The sequence below is a fragment of the Mus musculus genome, chromosome 1 (assembly GCF_000001635.26).
Source record: "Mus musculus strain C57BL/6J chromosome 1, GRCm38.p6 C57BL/6J".
NCBI lineage: Eukaryota > Metazoa > Chordata > Mammalia > Rodentia > Muridae > Mus > Mus musculus.
In genome coordinates this window covers 55,050,494-55,073,341 of record NC_000067.6, presented here as the reverse complement: position 1 = coordinate 55,073,341, position 22,848 = coordinate 55,050,494, and the positions used below count along the sequence as shown (strand labels likewise).

The window sequence follows — 22,848 nt, the reverse complement described above, 5'->3', positions numbered from 1 at the left end:
ATTGCATCCAGGAAAGTATTTGTAAGACATGATATTCTATAGTATTGCACTTTTATTGTTTCGGTTGCTGAAGCTGTCAATGCCACACATACCTAGTCACCTGTCACCTAGTCACCTGGGATGGGGTAGTATTAGTCAGAAACTTGCTGTCATCTGACTGACCTGGGGTGTGTCTGCGAGACATCCTGACAAGCTACTGTGGCCTATGCCATGCCTGAGCAGGTGGGTCTGCAGTGTAAAAGAAACTAACTGAACACCAGACAGGGAACAAGCCAGAAGGCCCATTCTCCTAGTCTCTGCTTTAGCTCCTGCCCTGGCTTCCCTCTGTGATAAGTGGTGAACTGAAAGCTGAAATAAACATACTCCTCACAAGTGCTTTTGCTCATTAGTAACAGGGAAGCACACTAGACCATCCGTCCAAATAGACATGAAAACTATACAGAAAAGATTAAAATAACAGCCAGTGGTGGTGATAGCAGCTATGCTTTCATCCCAGCAGAGAGGCAGAGGCAGGAGGATCTCTGTGAGTTAGAGGCCAGCCTGGTCTACAGAGTGAGTTCCAGGGCAGCCAGGGATATTACACAGAAAGACCTTATCATGAAAACCAAATAAAAAACAAAAAGATTTAAATAACCAAGGTCACTATACAAAAATAAACAATTTAACTTTATTAAGTCATGACTTCAGCCTTTCTACTGATTTGTGGTTTTTAAAAAAAAATCAGTTCAGAATATTATTGAAAGTGAATATGCACAATAAATAGAAAATGCCTTGTGTGGTGCTGGAGACAAATTAACTACTTACTTATCTGTTGCCTACAGTGGCAGATAAAATTTTGACACACAATCAGCACAAAGCACCTGGAAGGAAGTTTCAAATGTCTAGAAAAGTAGCTCAGAGCTCTGGACCACTCACCAAATAAAACAAAAAACAAAAAACAAAAGACCAGAACAAAAACCCCACTCAGTACATCTGGGAAACAACTTCCCAACAACACTGAATCATCTACTGCTACCCATAAGAACAATTAAAATACCCAAAGTGCTAAGACTTCATTAGCAATACTTTAAATCACAGTTTTAATGGTAAATATATGATTATTCAAATACCCTAAGCCATATGGCATGCCGAATAACAATAAGTTACAAATACTCTGAACCTAATAACTTAAACATGATATGGTTAATATAACACACATTGTATCTCAGCTAACCTTTTCATGTAAGGTGAGAATTAAAAGACTTGTTCATCTGTACACTCAAACGAGGAATGTGGTATCCTAGCAACAGTGATGACATCCGTTATTACAAAGGTGGTCGGAGCCTGCAAATGTACATGATACTTAGAGTCACACTTGATTGAAGAAATAATTCTATGTACAAGTGGGTCCATGTTCAATGTGCAAATTTTCAACAGCACGGGCTTAGAATCAAGGCAGGTTTAACAAATGCTTTCTGACTTCTCAACAGATGGTAAAAGGACTTCCTAGAAGTGAACAAACTAGCCAAGAGTAGGTGGAGGCAGCTAATATTTTCCTCTTAGGTGTGGTGAATTTCATGAAGCATTAATTCCCGAGGTATGTTTGTCTCTGGACCATACAGTTTACAGGCTCTTCTTTCAAAGGCTGCTACCATTTGTTTCACAACTTCATCGAAGAACAGAGTAGCGAGCTGAGAGTGCAGAAGGGAGCGGAATTCAAAAGAAATCTGTAGGAAAATGTTAAAAATTGTTTTACACATTTGCGAGGCACATCTATAATCCTAGCACCCGTGGAGGCTGGGGCATGAGTACTGGGGATTCACCACTAGCCTAGTATACACAGTGACTTCCAGGACAGCCTGAGCTGAAAACATAAACAAGGGCCGAGCAGAGCTGCCCATGGTGCCTCAGGCCTCGAGGTCCAGTTACTTGGAGATCCAAGTTCAAGGCCTGCCTGGGCTAGAGTTTAAACATCTGGTGATGTAGCTTAGTGGTAGAGCGCCTGTGCAACACACACACAAACCCTGGGTCTAAGGAGCAGTAGGAAAGTGTTATTGCCTATGCATGCACATGCATGTCACCCACAAACCAGGCAGCCAAAGAGTTACAGCTTTACATACCCATTGTTGTTCTGGACAGAATTCAAGGCACTTATTTTAAACAGTAGTATTGTAGCCTAACATCCTCTGGATATTAAAATACTTTAACTTTCTCTGATGGACTGACTGCAATGCTGACATCAAACTACAGCTTCCAGTGAGCCACACTCTGAGTACTACCCTGTATTTTTTTTTTCTTTCTTTCTTGCTCTTGATATTGGGACTTTTCACACACTGGGCAAGCTCTCAACTTTTTTATTTTGAGATAGGGTCTCACTAAGTTGTCTAGGCTAGGTTCAAAGTCACTGAGTGCAGGCACTGAACTCCTTCTTGCTTTAACTTCCCCAGTAGTTGGGATTACAGGCCTACACCATGAGGAATGGCTTCTAGCTTTTCATTGTTAAATAATTTTGTTTGTTTGTTTGTTTGAGACAGGGTTTCACTGTGTTGCCTTAGCTTCCCTGGAATTCCCTGTGTGGACCATGCTAACCTTGAACACAGAAATAAGCTTGCCTCTGCCTCCTGAGTGTGGGATTCAAAGTGTGTGCCACCACACCTGGCTGAATTACTTTCTTGTAATGCTGAGAGGGCTCAGTGGGGAAAAACATCTGCTGCTAAGCCAGATGACCTCAGTTTCAGCCTTAGGACCTGCGTGTCAGAAAGACACAACTGACACCCTTTAGCTGTCCTCTGACCTGTACACGTGTAATAAATTAAAATGTAATAAAATAAAAAAAATAGCAGAAACAAGATAAAGGATTTTTTACATACTCATCACCCCAAAATTTCCTATTTGTCTTATAACCATATAGCCATACAATTGTCAAAATCAGAAAGTTATCAGTTAGTAGGTAATAATGCTTTAATTTAATTAGCTATCCAGATTGTTTGCATTTCCAATCATCCTATTAATGTCCACTTTCAGAGTGCATCCAAGGCTCTATGTGCTACACTGTTTTGTTTTTCTGAGACAGGGTTTAACTGTACAGCTTTGGTTGGCTTCCAGCTTGTGGTCCTTCTGCCTTAGCCACAATACTGCAGAAATTACAGGCATGCCCTGCCTCTTAACTTTTTAATGAAAGTAATTCAAGAGCTGAAAAAAAAAAAAAAAGAGAAGAATATACCATTTACCCTAAATTACCAACATTTCTTAGGATTTAAAACCTGACTCACAAGTACAGAGAAAACTCATTTCCTCTTGGGAAACCAGTTAGAAATGGCTTTGCATTTACCACAGCGGACGTGATATAAGCAAGACAATTAGGAGATTCTAGATTGATTGATTGATTGATTGATTGTTTGTTTATATACTGTCTCACTATGCAGTCTTGTCTGACCTAGAACTCACTTGCTATGTACCAGGCTGGGCCTGAACTCATACAGATCACCTGCCTCTGTACCCTCAGTGTTGGCATTAAAGGTGCATGCCATCACACCTGGCAGGAGCCTCTAAATTAAAAATCATGTTCAATATTATTTCTGCATCTAATATGAAATATATAGATTTAATCTGATGCTAATTTTAGACTTCTAATAAGTTTAAATGTCTTTAGTATTGAATAGATAGTGAAATTACTTATGTTTGGTTTTGCTTGTTACCTATTTTCATTTAAGAAAAATCTCTGTAGCTTTTGCTGTTGGCAAAAAGCTCAAAGCATAAGAGAGTCTGAAACCCTCATAAAGATATAGGACATTCTGTGTAGTTAAGATGTAGGACATACTGTGTAGTTAATGGCTTTTCCCCTTGTGAATCCATACTGCTTTAATCAGTGTGTTAAAAATAAAAAAAATAGGGGCTGGTGAGAAGGCTCAGTGGGTAAGAGCACCCGACTGCTCTTCTGAAGGTCCGGAGTTCAAATCCCAGCAACCACATGGTGGCTCACAACCGTCCGTAACGAGATCTGACTCCTTCTTCTGGAGTGTCTGAAGACAGCTACAGTGTACTTACATATAATAAATAAATAAATAAATGAATAAATAAATAAATAAATAAACTTTGAGTCACTAACCAGGCCATCCTAAAAAACATGACTATGACTTCCTGCATTAAAAACAACTATTGGGAACTTAGTAAGACTTAGCAATAATGGCTAGTCCTTTTAATGGTGACCCAAATTTCCCCTACTTTACAAATACATTAGCAGATACATCCCTAAAGTGGGGCACTTGCATTGGGCTCCAAGACTCACAATGAAAGAGGCCCTAAAATTCCATGTGCTCTCTATATGCATTGCTAATAGCTATTTTAGTTCCATACTAACAAAGTAAGTTAGAATTACGGCATGAAAACATTGGTGGAACTTCACAAAAGAAAACTATCTGGACACACACACACACCTCAACTAAAAGCTTGCCAGCAAACTGTATTCAGGGGACAAGATGATGTTAACAACTTATTCTGCAAAAATTGGGTGGGCAGTTAATTTCATCTTACTAACAAAGCTTTAAAAAAATTAAGACATTAATAAAGAAAAGAGAGGGCTGGAGAGATGGTTCAGCAGTTTAAGAACACTGACTGCTCTTCCAGAGGTCCTGAGTTCAAATCCCAGCAACCACATGGTGGCTCACAACCATCTGTAATGGTATCTGATGCCCTCTTCTGGTGTCTCTGAAGAGAGCAATGGTGTACTCATATACATAAAGTAAATATATAAATCTTAAAAAAAAAAAAGAAGAGAAAGAAAGAAAGAAGGAAGGAAGGAAGGAAGGAAAGAAGGGGAAAGATTAAGCCCAGAGCCTAGGCATTCTAAGCAGACACTCCCCGCTGAGCTCCACCCACAGTCCTGGCATGTTTTATAATGTAGGGATTTGTAAACTGGAGAAAATACAGAAGGAAAGAATAGTATTGCAGAAAATAGAAGTGTTAGGGGCTGAATATGTAGATAGAGTGCTGACCTAGCATGTAGCCTTATTTGATCTCACTACCACGTAAAAACAACCGGGCATGGTGGTGCGTGCCTGTAATCCTAACACTCTTGTAAAGCAAGCAGGTGGATCTTAGAAGTCCAAGGGCAGCCTCAGCTACATACTAAATTTAAGGCCAGCCTAGGGTATATGAGGCCTTGTCTCAAAAAAACAATTAAATGACATGTTCATTAAGTAACGGTGTAGAAAACAGCATTCAATACTCAAACATTTAAGATGTTTTTAAACTGTAAACTCTCTCTTTACAGTTTAATTACAGCTTCTGGGTTTTAAAGTGTGTTAAACTAGGTGTGGTGGTGCAACACTTTACCTAGTACTTGGGAGGCAGAGGCAGGTGAATTCTGAGTTCAAGGCCAGCCTGATTTACACAGTGAGTTCCAGAACAGCCAAAGTTACATAGTGAGACAGTGTCTAGAAAAACAAAATAAAAACAAAACCCAAAACAAATCAAAACCAAAATGGGTACCATTAGCTGTGTGGTTTATATCTGCTATAATCTGCTAACACTTAGGAGACTAAAGGATGATAGTCAAGTTGAGGCCAGCCCAAGCTATGTAGTAAACTGCAGTCTAGACCAGGCTACAAGCAAAACCCTGCCCCCAAAAATGCATAAACTGGGGCTAGCAAGATAGCTCAGTGACACTTAACAAACAGGGACACATATGATAGAAAGACAGAACAAACCCTTGACCCCTGACCATAGCACACATACATAAACAAGAACTTTACAATGGACTTACTGAAAAATCCAAGGTACAAGTTCTTGGATAGCCAGGAAGACCTGGGCTAAAACGCCAAATAGTCTCCAAATGATTGAAAAGTTTCCCATCAGTACAAGATGCCTAGAACAAAATGGAAAGAAAAGAACAAGTTAAATACCTTTGATATGAGCAAGAATCTACTATGAATCAGCTCTGAATACAAGGGAAAAAGATCGCCAACTGCTCTCTCTTGCACGTGTTCACCCATTGTGCTACTTAGTTCTGTGCGGACGTAATTGCTCATGTGTGTTGGCCACAGGCATCGTTCTCAATCGCTACGCATCTTTTTGAGAGAGGGTCTCTATGATTAGAAGCACACTGGAGACAAATCTCTGGCCTATCTATAAAAGAGTATTTACATTAGGTTAACAGGGTAGCATGATTCCCAGAACCAGGACCCTGGACTTAATAAAGAGGAGGAGCTAAAGTACCGACATTTGTTGCTCCCTTATTCTTTTTTTTTTTTTTTAGCAGACTTAATTCATTTATTTTTCTTGTATAAAAACCCTTATGTGGTAGCCACAGCTGGAACCTGGGTCCTCTGAACCCAGAGACTCTGGTGTGGGTTTTCACAAGATGATCAGTGAATTCCTGATAAGGAGACTTGGTGAAGACGGGCTCTTTCCAGAGGTCAGGGGTCAGGCAGCTATAGGTCTTGGAGTTGGCATCAAAGGTGACCTTGGCAAAGTTGCCCAGGGTGGCTGAAGTGTACCAGTCATCTATACCGGCCATCATCAGTAGCTTCTTGGGCATAGGAGCAGAGACAATGCCAGTGCCTCTGGGGGCAGGGATGAGACGCACCAGCACAGAGCCACAGCGGCCTGTCACCTTTCATGTAAGTGTGGGGCTTGCCAATCTTGTTCCCCCAGTAGCCTCTCCGCACAGGAACGATGGAAAGCTTGGCCAAGATGGCAGTGGCAACCTCCTTGGAGCACTTAACACCAAGTCCAATGCGACCATTGTAGTCCCCAATAGCGACGAATGCCTTGAACCTGGTCTGCTGGCCAGCCCGAGTCTGCTTCTACATTGGCATGATTTTCAGAACCTCATCCTATAGGGACGTACCCAGGAAAAAGTCAATGATCTCAGACTCCTTAATAGGCATGGAGAACAGGTAGATCTCCTCCAAGGACTTGATCTTCATGTCCTTAACCAGGAAGCTCAGCTTGGTGACAGGGATCCACTCCTTGTCTTCAGCTTTACCTCCAATCCCTCGGCCCCTAAGACCGCTGCTGAATACTCCGCGGAAGCCCGGAAGCCTCCTAATCCTGGGCCCCGGGGTCCTCCAGGCCCTCCCGCTGCACCAGCACCATTTGGGGGCTCCCTGATTCTTGACTGTAGAGGCAGTCCAGCCAGTGAGCCTAATTCTGTTGCTATGACTTCACCAGCTGCCATGTTTTCTCTACCCTTACGAAAGGGTTCACTTGAACTGGAAGCCGTAACAAATCCTTTCTCCCTTAAACTGTTTCATGTCAGGCGTTTGGCCATAGCAACATGAAGTTAAAACAGTCTCTCACTGACCCTGGGATTCATCAGTCTGGCTAGGCTGGCTGACAAATGAGCTGAGAGATCCCGGCTCTGCCCTCCCGTCCTGGGGTTCCCACCCATGTCACCACTCCCAGCTCTCTCAGTGAGTGCTGGAGATCCAAACTCAGGGTCTTACACTTGACAAGTAAGTGCTTTACCACCTGAGCAACCCCCCAACTGCAATTCCTGTTCTGTCACTTACAGGTGATCCTGAGCGAGGTAAAATACTATATCACATTTCCTTAAGTTTTAAAACAACATACACTGTGTACCATCTCTCTGAAATGGATGACTAGTTCACAGAGCGTCTGGTCCACATCTCTAGGGTAAATTATTTTCCTGCCTGCATGTCTGTCCACTGCATGCATGCCTGGTACCCTGAGGTCAGAAGAGGGCATCAGATCCCCGGGAACTGACTAATAGATGGCTGTGAGCAAGCAGGTAAGTGCTGAGAACGGGAAGCAAGGGCCTTTACAAGAGCCACAGTGTGCTTAACCACTGTACCATCCGTCCTGACCTCTGCTTGTTTGTGTGAGGCTGTGTGGAATCATGTGTAGCCTGTGCATCCATTCAGGTGTGCGCCCACAAAGGCCAGAAGAGAGAAGTAGACACCCTCGGACTTCACTCTTTTATTTCAGAGTTCTCTATACAGTTTTGCTGAAAGTCTGCTTCTGATTCTTTGCTGTGACTAATTTTTCTGATTTTTTTCAGTGCACAATAAAAAAATGAAAGAAAACAATAAAAATCAAAGAAAAAAAAAAAAAGGAAAAGGGGGAGGGAGGATGGAATGCACGTCCATAACACCTTAAAATAAATCCCGGAAGGACGGGCATTATCCTATAGAACTTGGCTGGCCTTGAACTTGCACCTTTAATTCCAGCACTCAGAAAACAGAAGGTGAAGCTCTATGAGTTTGAGGCTAACTTGGTCTGTGATAAATTTTAGACCAACCCAAGTGAAGCCCGCAAAGAAAAAAAAAAGAAAAAAAAGGCTGGGTACTTTTCTTCATAAAAATGGTCCTCTGACAAGGGTAACACGGTTAATCTCATGTGACAGTACCTGGCAGGATAAGGATACTTTTAACTGTGTTAACAGTTTACATTTAGAGGATAAAAAAGACTCATTCGTTATTTGAATGTTTTTGCCTGCATATATGTATTTATACCAAGTGCATGCAGTCCCCAGAGGCCAGAAGAGAGCTTTGGATCCCTTGGAACTGCTGTCACAGACAGGAGCAAGCCACCACGTGGGTGCTGGGAACTGAACTAAGTCCTCAGAAAGAGCAGCGTAACACGGAGCCATCTCTCTGCTCACATTCCCCTTCTTAACACTTCTTTGACTGCTCACTGTCTTACCACCACTCCTCCAACTTACACAAAACAAACTCATATGTATGTGTGCATTCAACAAACCTATTTTACCCAGTGTATGGTAAAGTCATACATTGAAAATATTAAATATGTTAATTTTTCTTTCTTTCTTTTTAAGATAGGCTTGCTTTATAGCCAGCTAGCCTCACATTTAGAATCCACTTGTCTAAGCCGCTTTACTGTTAGGATTGCAGGCATGTGCTACCATGTCCTGTTTTAACAGGGCAAAAGTGAAACCATTTCTCTCTTCTGTGGGCCAGATGATCTATCTGGTGATCTAGCAGTCTTAAGCAAAAGAAACCCTTACCTTTACCAAGTGCGGTTTTACCAAGGTTACTATTGATGTGTATCTCTCCAGAACGGGGGGGAACCCAACTTCTAATCTGGTTTTACAGTATCCAGATCGCCTTGATATTATATCTGACTTTTTACACCAGGGAACGAAATGCTGATAGTCCTCCATTCCTGATACTACGTCATACATTTCTTGCATTGAGTACCTAAGAAGAAAGATAAATACTGTTAACAGCTAGTTCTATGAGATGAGTTTTAAAAAGAATATAAATTAATGACATGATGGAATGGCAACACAGGAAGTAAAAAGACTATAAATAGACATATATGGCAGAGGTCACAACTGGAACCTCAGGGGTACTTTTAAAATTTTTAATTACTGTCAACATTTTAAAATTGTTTCATTGGGTATGGTAGGGTTTGCCTGTAATCACAGCTCTGGAGAAACTAAGGCAACAAAATTCAAGATTTTAGGCTAGTAAGACCACACATCCCCTGACACCCTCCACCCCCACAAAAGGTCTGTTTTTTCTGTTTCTTTCTCTCTCTCTGTCTGTCTCTGTCTCTGTGTGTGTCTCTGTCTGTCTGTCTGTCTGTCTGTCTGTCTCTCTCTCTCTCTGTGTATATGTGTGTGTGTGCACGTGCACACGTGTGTATTAAGTTCCAATAGTATAAGAACTACTCCAGAGTCTGAGGCAGGAAGAACAAACCTGGTCAACATAAAAAGACCCTATTTGAAAAAGAACAAGGGCCAGGCTTGGTGGCACAGTCTTTAATCTCTGTACCCAGGAGACAGAGGCATATGGATCTCTGTGAGTCTGAGGTCAGTCTGGTCTATATAGCAAGTTCCAGGCCAGCCAGAGCTGCATAGCAACTGAGCCTCTGTCTCAAACAACAAGGCATGGTGGTTCAGGTCTTTAATACCACTATACCAGAGAAATTGAAATTGAAATTAAAGCAGGAGGAACAAGAGCTCAGTTACCCATTGCAGATTGAGTTTAAGGCCAGCCTGGACTACTAGAGACTGAAAAGAAGGAAAAAAAAAAAAAAAAACAGAAAAAGAAAAAGAAAAAAAAGCAAGAGCTGAGGACATAGTTCAGTTGGTAGAGCGCTTACTTCAGCATGCATGAAACTCTGGGTACAGAGCAACTCATTTAACAATATACACATGATTTCATATAAAAATATTACTTGGCAAAAAAGAGGAGGGGAAACCATAATTCTCATCTAGAAGCAGTCCCGTTAGGATCACAAAAATGCTATTGTAACAACCCCCTGAGGTACATACTGATGAGTTTCGATCCCTAAGAATCAACCCAGGGGTTAAGAATGCAGCCGTTCTTGCCGAGAACCTGAGTTTAATTCCCAGCACCCATACTGGGCACCTCACATTATCTGTTCCAGAACACCTTCTTCTAGACTCCAGTGATACCTGCACTTGCATGCACATACCTCTATCCCACATACACATGTGTAAAAATAAAGATCATAAAAAAATCAGAGCTCAGTAATATAGCCTACTAAGAAATATAAAAATCAATACCTTTTTTATATTAACGATAACCAGTTAGAAAACTCCAGCATAGAAATATAAAATAACAAAACCAAATTAAACAAAAACTTCAGGGCTCGAGAATGACTATGATGGTTTGAATCAAAATGGTCCCCATAAACTCATAGATTTGAATGCTGAGTTATCAAGAACTGGTACTATCTGAGAAAGATTAGAACAATTTGGAGGAATGGTGCCTTGTTGGTATAAGTGTGGCCTTGCTGGAGAAAATGTATCCCTGGGCATGAGGTTTCAAAAGTCTATGGCGGGCCCAAGTTCTCTCTCTGCCTGCAAATCAGGATGTAGCTCTCAACTATTCCAGCACTAAGTCTGCCATGCCTCATGCTATGCCTCCTGACAGGATGATAATGAACTGAACCCCTGAAATTGTTAGCAAGACCCCAATTAAACGCTTTCTTTTTTAAGAGTTGCCTAGGTCATGGTGTCTCTTCATACCAATAGACCAGCAACTAAGACAATGACCAAATAACAATAAAATCTTTGAATAGAGATAAAAGGGCAAACTGACTGAAAGCCAGACAGTTACTGTTCTTGCTCATAAAGACAAGGAAGCATGGTCGCACATACCTATAATGCTAACACTCTAAGAGGCTCTGGTAGGAGGGTTGCCGAGAGTTCGAGCCTGGCTTTCCTACACAATCAAGTACCAGGCCAGCCAGTGCTACACTTTCTCAAAACCGAAATAAGTAAATAAATAAATGCTGAACACAGTTAAAATATAACTTACCACACAATTATAATCTAACCATAAATTACAAAGAAAGTATTTTGAACAGGGTGGTGGTGGTACACACCTTTAATCCCAGCACTAGGGAGGCAGCAGCGAGCAGATATCTGAGTGTGAGGCCAGCCAGGGCTACACAGAGAAACCGCCTTCAGCCCCACCCCTCAACACAAGGGGTATTTTCGCTTTCTACAGAATTTGAGCCTTCATATTTAGTCTTTATAATCATGAAAGAATAACAAAAAATGTAAATCATAAATTATTTCCTTTAAATGTCATGGTCAAATCTATCCTATATAGTTAATATAACATTACAATCTTTTTTTTTAAATGGCACTCTCTCTTTTTTAAAAAAAAAGAATTAATGTATATGAGTACACTGTAGCTATATTCAGACACACCAAAAAGGGCATCAGATCCCATTACAGATGAGCCACTATGTGGTTGCTGGGAATTGAACTCAGGATTTCTGGATAAGCAGTCAGTGCTCTTAACCGCTGAGTCACCTCTCCAGCCCAATATTACAGTTTTTTTAACAGTATGTATAAAACAGCAAGGGCTATAGACAGGCTTACATAGCAGTGTGATCTGTAGAAAGAGAGAAAGCAGCATGCTACTCTATAAAAATGTACAAGTGCGCTTTAATAAAATGACTCTATACAAACCCTAGAATTCTTCTCTCTGAATACTCCTTTCGTTTATTTACTAGTGGCGCAGAGATTCTGAAGAAAGTTCTCGCACAGATCTCTTTAGGCAAAACTGCAGCACACGGTGGAAGGGTTCTGTTTATCAGTACACCACAGGCAGCTAAGTGTCTAAAAAACAACATTTAAAACACTTTAGATAAAAACTGAACAACAAAGTATACAGGCATTATAATAAGCAATCATATTCCAGAAGTTTGCTATTTTAGAGTAGTCCTGAAGACACAGGCATAGACTCTGAAGATATATGTCCTAGACAGCATAAAGAAATAAAACCCTCAGCTGGCAGTATAGTTACCATCTAGATTTGACTTCAGCTCGTACCTGTGTATTATAACATCCTCTTGTCACAGGCTTACTAAGTATATTCTCCACCTATTATCCAGCCCATCTTATTCACCCAAGTTGCTTCCCAGTGGGTTCTGGGGAATTTCCTGACTCCTGCTCCATACTAATGAGACCTGAAGCCAGGTCTCAGTCTCCAATCTAGACTATGGTGGCCATCAGAACTGCTGAGCCTTTGGCTCCCTAATCATTTATTCCAGCATGCCTGTCTTACAGGACGTCCATCCTGTCACACAGTGTTGGCTGTCTGAGCTGAATCTGCATACAGATGCCAGCCATGCTGCTGCTCACCCTTTTCTAACAAGCGTAGTGGGTAACTATTCTATACTCTCCAACCACTGTTAGTGTACACACTAATAAGCTCTTAGTTCACACGCATACAGCTCTTATTCCATGCTTGACTGTTAATCACTACAGTTATCGCAGTGAACAGTAAGTGTGAGTCTTACAAAGATGACACTGGAGCTAGGAATCCAAAGGGCACTGCACTCACACATCAACATTCACACACAGAACAGATACATAACTAAAAATAAAGCTTTTTTTTTTTTAAAAGTGTGTACTAGAGAGAAGGTTCAGCCTTTAACAGCGTACACTGATCAACAGAGACCGGAGTTCAGTTCTCAGAATGCAACTCTGACAGCTCACAATTACCTGCAACTCTAGCTCCAGAAGATCTGAACCCTCTTCAGGACTCGAGAGCACCTACACTCCTCTGTACATACTCACACACACACACACATATATGCACAAAATTTAAGAAGAATGTGTCAAGAGACCAGCAAGAAAACTCAGCAAGCAAAAGCATTAACTCAAAACCATGACAATCCCTAAAACCTGCGTAAACACGAAAGGAGAGAGCCAACTCCACCAAGTTGCCCTCTGACCCTCACATACACACAAATACAGAACACTTAAACCATTTTTTAAAACTGCTAAAAATGAGTGTGGGCACAGGTGATCAGAATCTTCAGATAAGATGCCCCTGAAAGCCCCGTTTTAGTGGCTTTGTCATAAATAGGACTGTGCTTACTGGCATAGGCCTGTAATCTCAAATATTCAGGAAGTTAAGGCAATAGCTTGACTTTAAGGCCAGCCTGGAGAACTTAGTAAAAGTCTGTCTCAAGACAAAATGGGCTGGGGCTATAGCTCAATAGTAAAATGGAAATACATAGGAATATAGAAACATACTTATATGTGAATAATGCAAACAAATGGGGCGGTGTAGTAGGCATTCTAGGTGACAGGAAAAGAGCTTAGCAACACCCGGACACTAAAACAGACTAACAGCCTGGCATCGCAGTACAATCCTGCAATCCCAGCACTTTGAAACGCAGAGGGAGGAAGATCAGCAAAACTTCATGGACAGCCTGGTAGGCAGAGTGTAGTCCAGGAAGCCAAAACCAGACAGGGAGACCCAGTCTCAACAAACAAGCATCGGGACTCAGGGCAGACACCTGTATTCCCGTAAGGAGGATTGGGGCTTAAGGCCATTCAATACAGAGAAAGTTTGAGGCCAGATGGGACCACATGAGAATCGGTCCCAAACAAAACAAAACAAAATGAACAGCAATGTAGGAGCAGCATGACAGGCCAGGAGGAAGAGTATTAAGAAAAACCAACCTGCAGGCTGAAGAGATGGTTCAGTGGGTAAAGCAGCTGCCATCCAAGCAAGAGGCTCTCAGTTCCCAAAACTCTACATGGAAGTCAGATGCCCAGAGCATGCTGTATCCCTGTACACTTCTGGAGAGATGGGTGGCAGAGCCTAGGGATGCCCTGAACGTTAGTGGTCGCCCCCATCTCTCTCTCACACAGACAACAAACAAAGGAAGAGAGAAACTAACTATATGGTTGTAGGGTAGCAGTGGGCTGTGCCAGAAAACTTGGTCAGGCTGAGTGGGTTCAGAAGGAAGGTAGGCTGGCTCTTCGGCTGCTCTGACCAGGCCCCTGTCATGTGACCACAGCACCCCATGGAGAGGATCCACATACAGATGAGGCATGCCTAACATCTCAGACCAGGCCAATAGAAAGCATCTGCTGTTAGACCCCTACCCACCCCATCCAGAAGAAATAAAGTGGCAGGAATTGTTTCATCAAGGATCATCTGAGAGCTTTTGGGAAAAGAGAGTTCTCTCCTGAAGCTTTTGCCATGAAAACCTCCTGGGCCTACTGTGGTCACTTCCCGAATGGCAGCCCCACCTTGGTTCCTAGTCACTGCACCTTCACTGGCTAGTGGTCGAGCACCCACCAGCTCCAGAAAAACAAGCTGCAGAAGAGAGCGGCCTCAATTCAACTCCTCCCTCCCCCTTTGGAGAGTGCAGCTCCTTGACCACTCCAGCCAGGCTGGAGTCCCTGCAGATCTCTGCAGATAGCAGATAGCATCCGGTCAGTCTTGTGTACAGACCAGCATGTGGTTGCAAGACAGAGAAATCAAGCTGAAACTGAGTTGGGAGCTTCCTCTCCACTCATAGCTACCTTCCTTTTTTCTTTTCTTTCTTTCTTTTTTTTTTTTTTTTTTTTTTTTTTTTTTTTTTTTTTTTTTTTTGGTTTTTCGAGACAGGGTTTCTCTGTGTAGCCCTGGCTGTCCTGGAACTCACTCTGTAGACCAGGCTGGCCTTGAACTCAGAAATCTGCCTGCCTCTGCCTCCCAAGTGCTGGGATTAAAGGTGTGCACCACCACTACCCAGCAGACAGCTAACTTTCACAGTGCAGGAAAGTTGCTATGGATCAAGTCATTAATAGTATTACCCATGTGAAAACCCTGTGAGCTACAATAACAACTTAACGAGGCAAGATATGCTCTCTAGTGCAACCTTGGTGTGACTACTATGTAGGTAATGGACTGTTTTCTGGTTGGATTGGAGGCCTTCTCCACAGGAAGAAACTCATGCCTGGTACTGTGAATCTTCGAGGTCACAGGCCTAGCATGGCACTTATTGTTTTGCTAAGTGGACATGTTGTCAACTGTTTTCTAAATACTTTCAATTATACCTTAATTTACTGCGGCATTCAGCCTCTGAGACTATTGCAGGATATTTGATCATACTATGAACCGAGTGGCAAACAAAGTAATAAATTAGAGAAATATTTGACAGAACAAGATATGCCCAACTCTCACAAGGGGAGAGGAAAGGAAAGCTACTTAAGAAAGAGCAGTATAGAGATTGGGGGAGGGGAGAGAGGAAGGAAGAGAGAGTTTTACCAGGAGAGTTGCACAGAGATAGATTGCAAAGAAAGAACAAACTAGACACAGATGAAGACAGAAAGAGCCAAAGAATGAGAATGAGTCAGAAAATTAGAACAGATGGCTAGAGTTAGTACGCGGCCAAGCAGAGCAATTCAGTCAGAGGCTGAGAGAGAAGCCAGATTGAATCAGTCAGCTTGGAGAGGATTTTGAGCCACAACAGCTGAGTTAAACCAACCAATCAGAGCTCAGAAAGAAAAGAGGTGAGTTTGTTCAGCAAGTCTCAGAGGCTGAAAACATTCTAGGCTTAGATTAGTTTGTACAGAGGCTAGAAGCTTCCAGGACCAAGTCTAGGTTAGCAGATGAAGGCAGAACACAGCCTAGACAACAATTACTTCTGGAGAATAAAAATTAGTTTTACATGAAACACAAGTTGTTCCTCCCCCCCCCCCCCCAAGTGGGTGAAAGTTCATAGAGAAACTCATAGCCGGTTAAGGTGCTAAGAATAAAAGACTAACGAGTGCTCAGTTCTAAATGGGACATCTATGACTATAGGAGTGGTTCTGATGCTAAGATACTGTGTTCCCCAACTGGTTCTTGATCTATCAGTCAAGAAGCCATGAGCCAACTGTTGGGCAGAAGTAATAGTTGGCACTTCTGGGATGCCACATGCAAGCTGGCAGACTCAGGAGAGGGAGGAAGGGACAGTTCCATGCTTCAGAGGAAAAACCGCCAACCAGCCATGTGAGATCTCGGGTGGAGCAGCCACAGGCCACTTCCACAGGCGAGAGACTGGGAATGATGACCTGGAACTGAAGGTGGCCGAGCAACTGAAGTTGAGTGCAGATTTAGGGTGCTGAGCTCGGAGTTCTGAGAAGGGCACACTAGCCAAGGTAGAGTGGGGGTGCCCAGCAATTGTGCCAGTAAAGCAAGCTGAAATTGAACAACTGTGTGTGTGTGTGTTTTTCATCCTCGGATCCAATGTTCTCTGGACGGGGGCTGGCAGCATGGTCTATTCCCAGGGCTTAGGTCGGGTAGCAAAAGCAACACATGCCAATGGCTCCAAGGCTCAGGGAAAGCAAAGGGGTAGTAAACAATCTAAAAACTGAAGGACGGACAGGGACTGCACAAAACAGTGTCTTCTGGGCAGAAGATGGCTGCTACACTCATGAACTCTCTACAGCTATGATTCCCAACACAAAACCAGGCCCCTTCAGGGGCTCCTAAGTTAGAGTGCCTCCTGCTGTTTCAGAGGACCTAGGTTGGGTTCCCAGCATCCACACCAGGTAGCTCACAACCATCTGTTACTCTGGTTCCTAACATCTTCTTGTTGGGGGTTGGTCTGCTGCTATATATTCAAATGCTAATTCTGTACCCAAGACCTGGTTGCCCCAAGGGGGAGGGCAATTCCCAAGTATACCACCTTTGCTGTGCAACCCTTAATTACCAATTACAAACCACTGGTTAAATAAAAACGGCTACAACCAGTTACTGGGAGAATACAGAGAGGTGGAGTTTGAGTTACCTGACTTGGGGTGGACACAGGGGAGAAGGAGAAAGGAAGAGTGCAAAGGAGTACACAGGAGGAGAAGAAAGAGAGAACAGGAAGTCTTCATCAGCAGGTATCAGAATAAAATGCCTCCCCAAGACACCAGGCTGCTAGAGCAGAAAGAACCCAGAAGATTCCAACAGCAGTTTGGGGAGCACAGTTGGAAAAGCAGCCAATCTAGTATTAGAGAATCAGATTAGAGGTAATCCTATTAGGAGTGACTGCACAGTCTAATAAACCATAGTTCAAGTCTCATTCACTTGTAGCTAGATGGGCATCAGAGTAATTCTATTATTATACACCCTCTGCCTCTATTGTACATAAACTCATACAGGTGCACATACACATACACACACATCCAGGGGGGAAACAGCCCTTAAAAAGGGGAAGTGGGTGCTGGAGAGATGGCTCAGCCTTTAAGAGCACTGGCTGCTCTTTCAGGTCCTGAGTTCAATTCCCAGCCACCACGGGGTGGCTCACAACAATCTATGATAATGGAATCTGATGCCCTCTTCTAGTTTACAGACAAACATGCAGACAGGGCACTCACATACATAAACAAATAAATCTTAAAAAAAAAAACCAAAACGAGCCTTTCAGTATTTCATCACGGATGGAGAAGGTATTCATGAGGTTCCATCCCTCGAGGGACTACTGGCAGTTGTTTGCTGGGGTGGTATAACCCCTGGTAAGTTGCCTATGCTCGCTACAAACAGCTTCCCACCCAAGCTCAAGCAGAAAAAGGAAGTGGGTAGGGAGGAGATGGCTCAGTTAAAGAACTTAATAGTTCAGATCCCCTAAGACTAGGGCCCACCTAATGCTCAGAAGGAGAAGTTGGGCTTCCACACTAGACCTATGAGTAAGCTCTGTGTTCTACTGAAAGACTGGAGGCAGAGGTAGGTTGATCTTTGTGAGTTCAAGACCAGCCTATTCTACAGAGAGAATTCCAGGACAGCCAGAGATATATAGTGAGATCCTGTTTCCAAGGGGGAAAAACAAACAAACATAAATATGATGACAATGAGCATTTATGAAAATAACATAAAATCTGTACCAAATTAATTTACAGCAAACACACACACACAAAATGAAAACCTAGTATGCAAAATGCCTAGCTGTTCATTTTCTAGGTTCAGTCCTAGCTAGCCTGAAACTTGCTAGGTAGACTAGGCTGGCCTTGAACTAGCAAAACTCCACCTGCCTCTACCTCCTTTCTCTTTTGCTTCTGTTTTTGAGACAGAATCTCATTCTGTGTAGACCTGGAAAGGCTTGACCTTGAAATCCTGTGTGTCAGTCTCCTCCAGTGCTAGGATTACAGGCATGCATAACCAACCTAGATAATAAGCCTTTTTAAAATGTTATTTGTAATTATGAGCATGTGTCTGTGTATGGGTATGTGCTTGTGAGTAATGGCGACTGAGAAGGCCAGAGGCCTTGGCTCTCCTGGAGCTGGAGTTGAAGGTATATATGAGACTTGTTCTTAGATAATAGAGGGTCCAGGTATGATGGCATACTTGTCTTCAATCCCAATACTCAAGAGGCAGGTGGATCTCTGCCTGTTCCAGGCCAGTCAGGGCTACACCATGGGACTCTTGTCTCTTAAAAAAAAAAAAAAAATGTTGCTCACAGGCAGAACATTTGCCTACCATGCATAAGGCCCTGAATTCCTGCCAGAAGAAAGACACACAAAAATTACTAAGATGCCTGTTCCTAAAGAGAAGAACTTAGAGTCAAGTTGAGTGGGAAATTTATATACAATACCAGGTTTTGTAACAAATTCATACATTGGTTTCTTAAGCCCCACAAGATACCCTTACCTAATCCTGATCATACTCCTAAGAAAACCACATATGCTTAAAACAAATTAACAGGTTTCCTGATCAGTATGCCTATTTGGTTATACTGCTCTGGGCAATACATCTATTTCACACACTATTAAGCGTTAGGGGTTGAGAGCTCAATGATAGAGCTGGTTGACATGTTCATGGCCCTGGGTTAGATCCAGCACCTCTCCCTTCAACTGCCCCATACAACTAGCTACATACACAGTCAAGCTAACAAGTGAGTACTGTAACATATTGAAAACAGACTTTGTAATCACTAATATTCCAAAACTACTCTCTCAAATAACATATTACATTAAAGGCCAGAACACAAGATAATGTAATACTTTTATGCATTTATATACCATTTTTGTTGCCTTTTTTTTTTTTAGATCCAGTCACTTGGTATTTCCCAGGCTGAGGCTGGTATGGACTTTCTGAGCATGAGCCTCGGACCATAAGCAGCAAAGCAACATTTAATCAGTAATATAAGCAGTATGTCCTGCTTGAAAAGCTATCTTTTGAGGATAAACTACCCGATTTCACAGTTTCAACATGTTTGTGTAAGATTTGGAGATGAAGCATGGCTGCTAGTTTCTGTTTGTTTTTGAGACAAATCTTACCTTGTAGCTCTGGCTGATATGCAACTAGCTACACAGACCAGGCTGGCCTCCAAAGCACCAGACCTGGCCTCTTGGCTGACATTTTAAAGTCTTCATTCAACCAAAATGTTCTGAAACCCAGGCAAGAGTTGGACTTTCTCCTCTGTAATGTATACATATTGATTCATCTCAAATACCAATTTTCTTTTCTTTTGGTCCTGAGACAGGGGCTCACTTTGTAGTTCGGGTTGGCCTTGAACCCACCGCGATACTTACTTGACTTTATTGCTAAAATTACAGGTGTGAGCCGCCACTCTGAGTTAATTTTAATTTTTGAGAATACTTTATTACAGTCTTATTTGTAATAGAAAACTGCATTGTAGACTTATAGTGTCCTTCAGGTCTCTAGGTTCATCTCCACCTAAAGGACCAAGCAGGAAAACCGAGGACAGAGCCATCTTCAAGGTTACAGGACCTCAAAGTTACAGTGTAGTGAAAAAAACAACAGGTCCTCTTTGTTGGCTGTGTTTCATTTTGCAAGCGCTGAGTGGCCGGGGTCAAAGAACTCCACAGCAAGTGAGAGAGCGTCTGACAAGCGGTTCACCGCCAGGACACGCACTCCCACGGCCCGGGAGCCGGCGCTCTCGGGCGCAGTTAAACTTTCCCGACGGCCGCCGCCCACCTCTTGGAGACCGGAAGGGCGGGAGCCGGAGACCCGGCTGCTTGTCCGTCCTCCCACGGCCGTCTCGTCGCTGACTCACCCCGATAATATGAGGTGCACGCAGACCAGCCGGCCGAGCGCCGCGCCCCGGGTCTCCGGAGCCGACTAGGGTCAGCGCCCCGGCCACAGGCCCGTCCCGAACCCGCCGCCCGGAAAACCTCCGCTCGCTACCTGACGTCGCGCGCAGACCCCCGCGCCGGGGCTTCCGTCACGGTGGTCGACTTCGGATGGCACCCCGATGCCACCCTCGCCAGGGCCCTCTGACTGGTCCGAGCTGCCATGATCATCTTTGTGAAGCCGGTAGCCAACGCGGGCACCCGGAACGAGGCGCCGCCCTCAGGCCGGCCTGGAGGGACGGCTCCTGCGCCTCTCAGCCAATCCGGGAGCCCTCTGAGCAGCTGGACACGCCTCTTCCCACTAAGTCCCTCCCAACCCCATGACGCCACGCTGACGCTAGGCTGACGCACGTGTCCAGTGCCGCCTCGGGACAGCCAATCGGGGCGCGGATCTCCGGGACACGCTCTGCTCCTGCCAGGAGTCTGCCACTTATGTAATCTTCGTGACGAACTCCTGGGTTCACCTACGGTCCGGGTTTTTTCCTGGAGCTATTTGGGGTCGAGTCTCGAGGCTCGGCTCGTGAGGGCCGCCCTGCCGGGGGAGGAAAGCCCAGGAGCTGGCTAATTATGTAACTGCCTCCCACACCCACCCCACCCAGCGCTGGCCCAGCGTGTTTTCGCTCCTGCTGCCGAGCCTGGCAGATTTTACTGTGTATTGACGATCTCAAACGGTACCTGCTGTGCTGACCCTGAGGTGTTGTTCAGAGAGCAACTTCGGGTCATACCGCCCCGAACAGGCCCAGTGACCTGTCAGTTCTAGCTGCCTTCTTCATACGTGGCCAAGATATGGTGTAGTGTTGCCTTTATGATCCAGGTTTTTCTCATTCTATACAAAGCAACAATTTTGCTTGCCACATTCAGGGATTGGATGAGGTCCTGACTTACATATAAGGGAGGGGCACACGTAACAAACGCATATGTGAAGGTCAGAGTCTTCCCATGTGGGTCTAAGGAATAAGAACTCACTTAACAGGCTTGCATAGCGATTGTTTTTTTTTAAATGATTAGCCATCTCACTGACTCTAATACAGTTTTTTAAAAAATAGAATTATATTTTATTACTATATGAATGTACGTGTGTGATGTGTGTTTGGCTTATGAAAGTCAGACGGCACATTTGTGAAGTCACCTCTTCACCTTCCATCTTTATGTGGGTTCCTGGAGATTCAATTTGAGTCATCAGACTTGCACAGCAAGTTCTACCCAGTAGGCCATCCTGCCTGCTGCATTTGGTTAGCAGAGCTTGAGGAATAAATGAGATTGTTGGTTAAACATAGGCAATAATATATTTTGAAAGACTTACTAGATGTTGGAGGTGTGAATGAGTCTGTCTCCTCACATAGCTCATATTCCAAAAGGGAAGATAGAACTAATGTGTACTGCATTATCGGGTAATTATGTGACTTGTATGTGGTGGTTTGAATATGCTTAGCCCATGGGAAGTGGTACTATTAGGAAGTGTAGCATTGTTGGAGTAGGTTTGGGCTTGTTGGAGGAGGTGAGTCACTGTAGGAGTGAGCTTTGAGGTCCAAAGCTTAAGCTTTGGCCAGAGCAGAAGAGACCCTCCTCCTGGCTGCCTGGAAAAGGGCATCTCTTCCCACCTGCTTCTGAGTCAAGATGTAGAACTCTTGGCTTCTCCAGGACATGTTTGACTGTACACTGTCATGCTTCGTGCCGTGATAATGGACAGAACCTCTGAAATCAGCCTCAATTAAATGTTGTCCTTTATAAAAAGTTGCTTTGGTCATGGTGTCTCTTCATACCAATAGAAACCCTAAGATGTGGAGAAAAAAAAAAAAAGAGTAGAGCACAGTGTGCTGTGCCTGTAATCCTGGCACTAGAGATACTGAAAGAAAAACTACCCAGGCTAGATTGAACTGCACAGGGAGATGCTTAAAAACATTGAAAATGAAATGATGATGTAGCTGGAGAGATAGTTCAACAACTAAGAGCTGCTATTGCAGGGGAGACCAGTTCCATTGCCAGAATTGATGTTAGGCAGCTCACAACATCAGTAACAGTTCGAGGATATCTGTTAACCTCTCCTGTTCTCTGCAGGCACTGACACACACACACACACACACACACACACACACTAAGGGTAAGGACTAGGGAGGTCTCTCAAGATAAAGGTGCTTTTGGCTAAGCCTGACAACACATGCTATAAATTCTTAAAAGCTTTACAAATAAAAATTAATCTTTACTTAAATCCCAGCACTCAGGAGGCAGAGGCAGGCATATCTGTGTGAGTTTGAGGCCAGCTCAGTTTAAAGAATGAGTTCCAACACAGCAAGGGCTACACCAAGACACCCTGTCTGGAAAAACACTAAATAGATAAATAAGTAAATATTTTAAAATCACTGTAAGAAGAAGGAAAGAGAAGAAAAAAACATTAAATAAATAAATTAGGTGGGTTGCTGTTTTTATTCGTTTATCCTGATTTATACAAAGCCTCTCTCATGCCCATTCTTGAGCTCAGGGAATCCTCCTCTATCAGCTTACTAAATAGCTGGGATGACAGAAGACTAATATTTTATATAGGATGGGCAGGT

General features: G+C 43.4%; 1 protein-coding gene and 1 pseudogene across 2 annotated transcripts; both read right to left on the bottom strand.

Annotated features, from left to right (window-relative positions):
* Positions 1 to 639: 639 nt before the first annotated feature.
* On the bottom strand, positions 640 to 20,572 carry Coq10b (coenzyme Q10B). Of its 2 annotated transcripts, NM_001039710.1 has the most exons (5): positions 20,352 to 20,572; positions 11,918 to 12,067; positions 8,969 to 9,161; positions 5,744 to 5,845; positions 640 to 1,706 (listed from the first exon to the last, which is right to left on the bottom strand). In NM_001039710.1, the coding sequence occupies exons 1-5, from the start codon at positions 20,465 to 20,467 to the stop codon at positions 1,539 to 1,541; spliced, it is 729 nt and encodes a 242-aa protein (NP_001034799.1). In that variant the 5' UTR covers positions 20,468 to 20,572; the 3' UTR covers positions 640 to 1,538. The 2 variants fall into 2 exon arrangements, with proteins under 2 accessions (NP_001034799.1, NP_080700.3); NM_026424.3 differs by lacking the exon at positions 11,918 to 12,067.
* On the bottom strand, positions 6,234 to 7,089 carry Gm17971 (predicted gene, 17971; annotated as a pseudogene).
* Positions 20,573 to 22,848: the final 2,276 nt, after the last annotated feature.

Excerpts from the sequence above, each read along its gene's own strand:
- Coq10b (NM_001039710.1), bottom strand. The coding sequence starts at position 20,467 with ATGATCATGGCAGCTCGGACCAGTCAGAGGGCCCTGGCGAGGGTGGCA. Across the intron at positions 9,162-11,917 it reads TCAGAGAGAAGAATTCTAGG|GTACTCAATGCAAGAAATGT; the intron begins GTTTGTATAGAG and ends CTTTCTTCTTAG. Across the intron at positions 5,846-8,968 it reads TAAAACCGCACTTGGTAAAG|GCATCTTGTACTGATGGGAA; the intron begins GTAAGGGTTTCT and ends ATTTTGTTCTAG.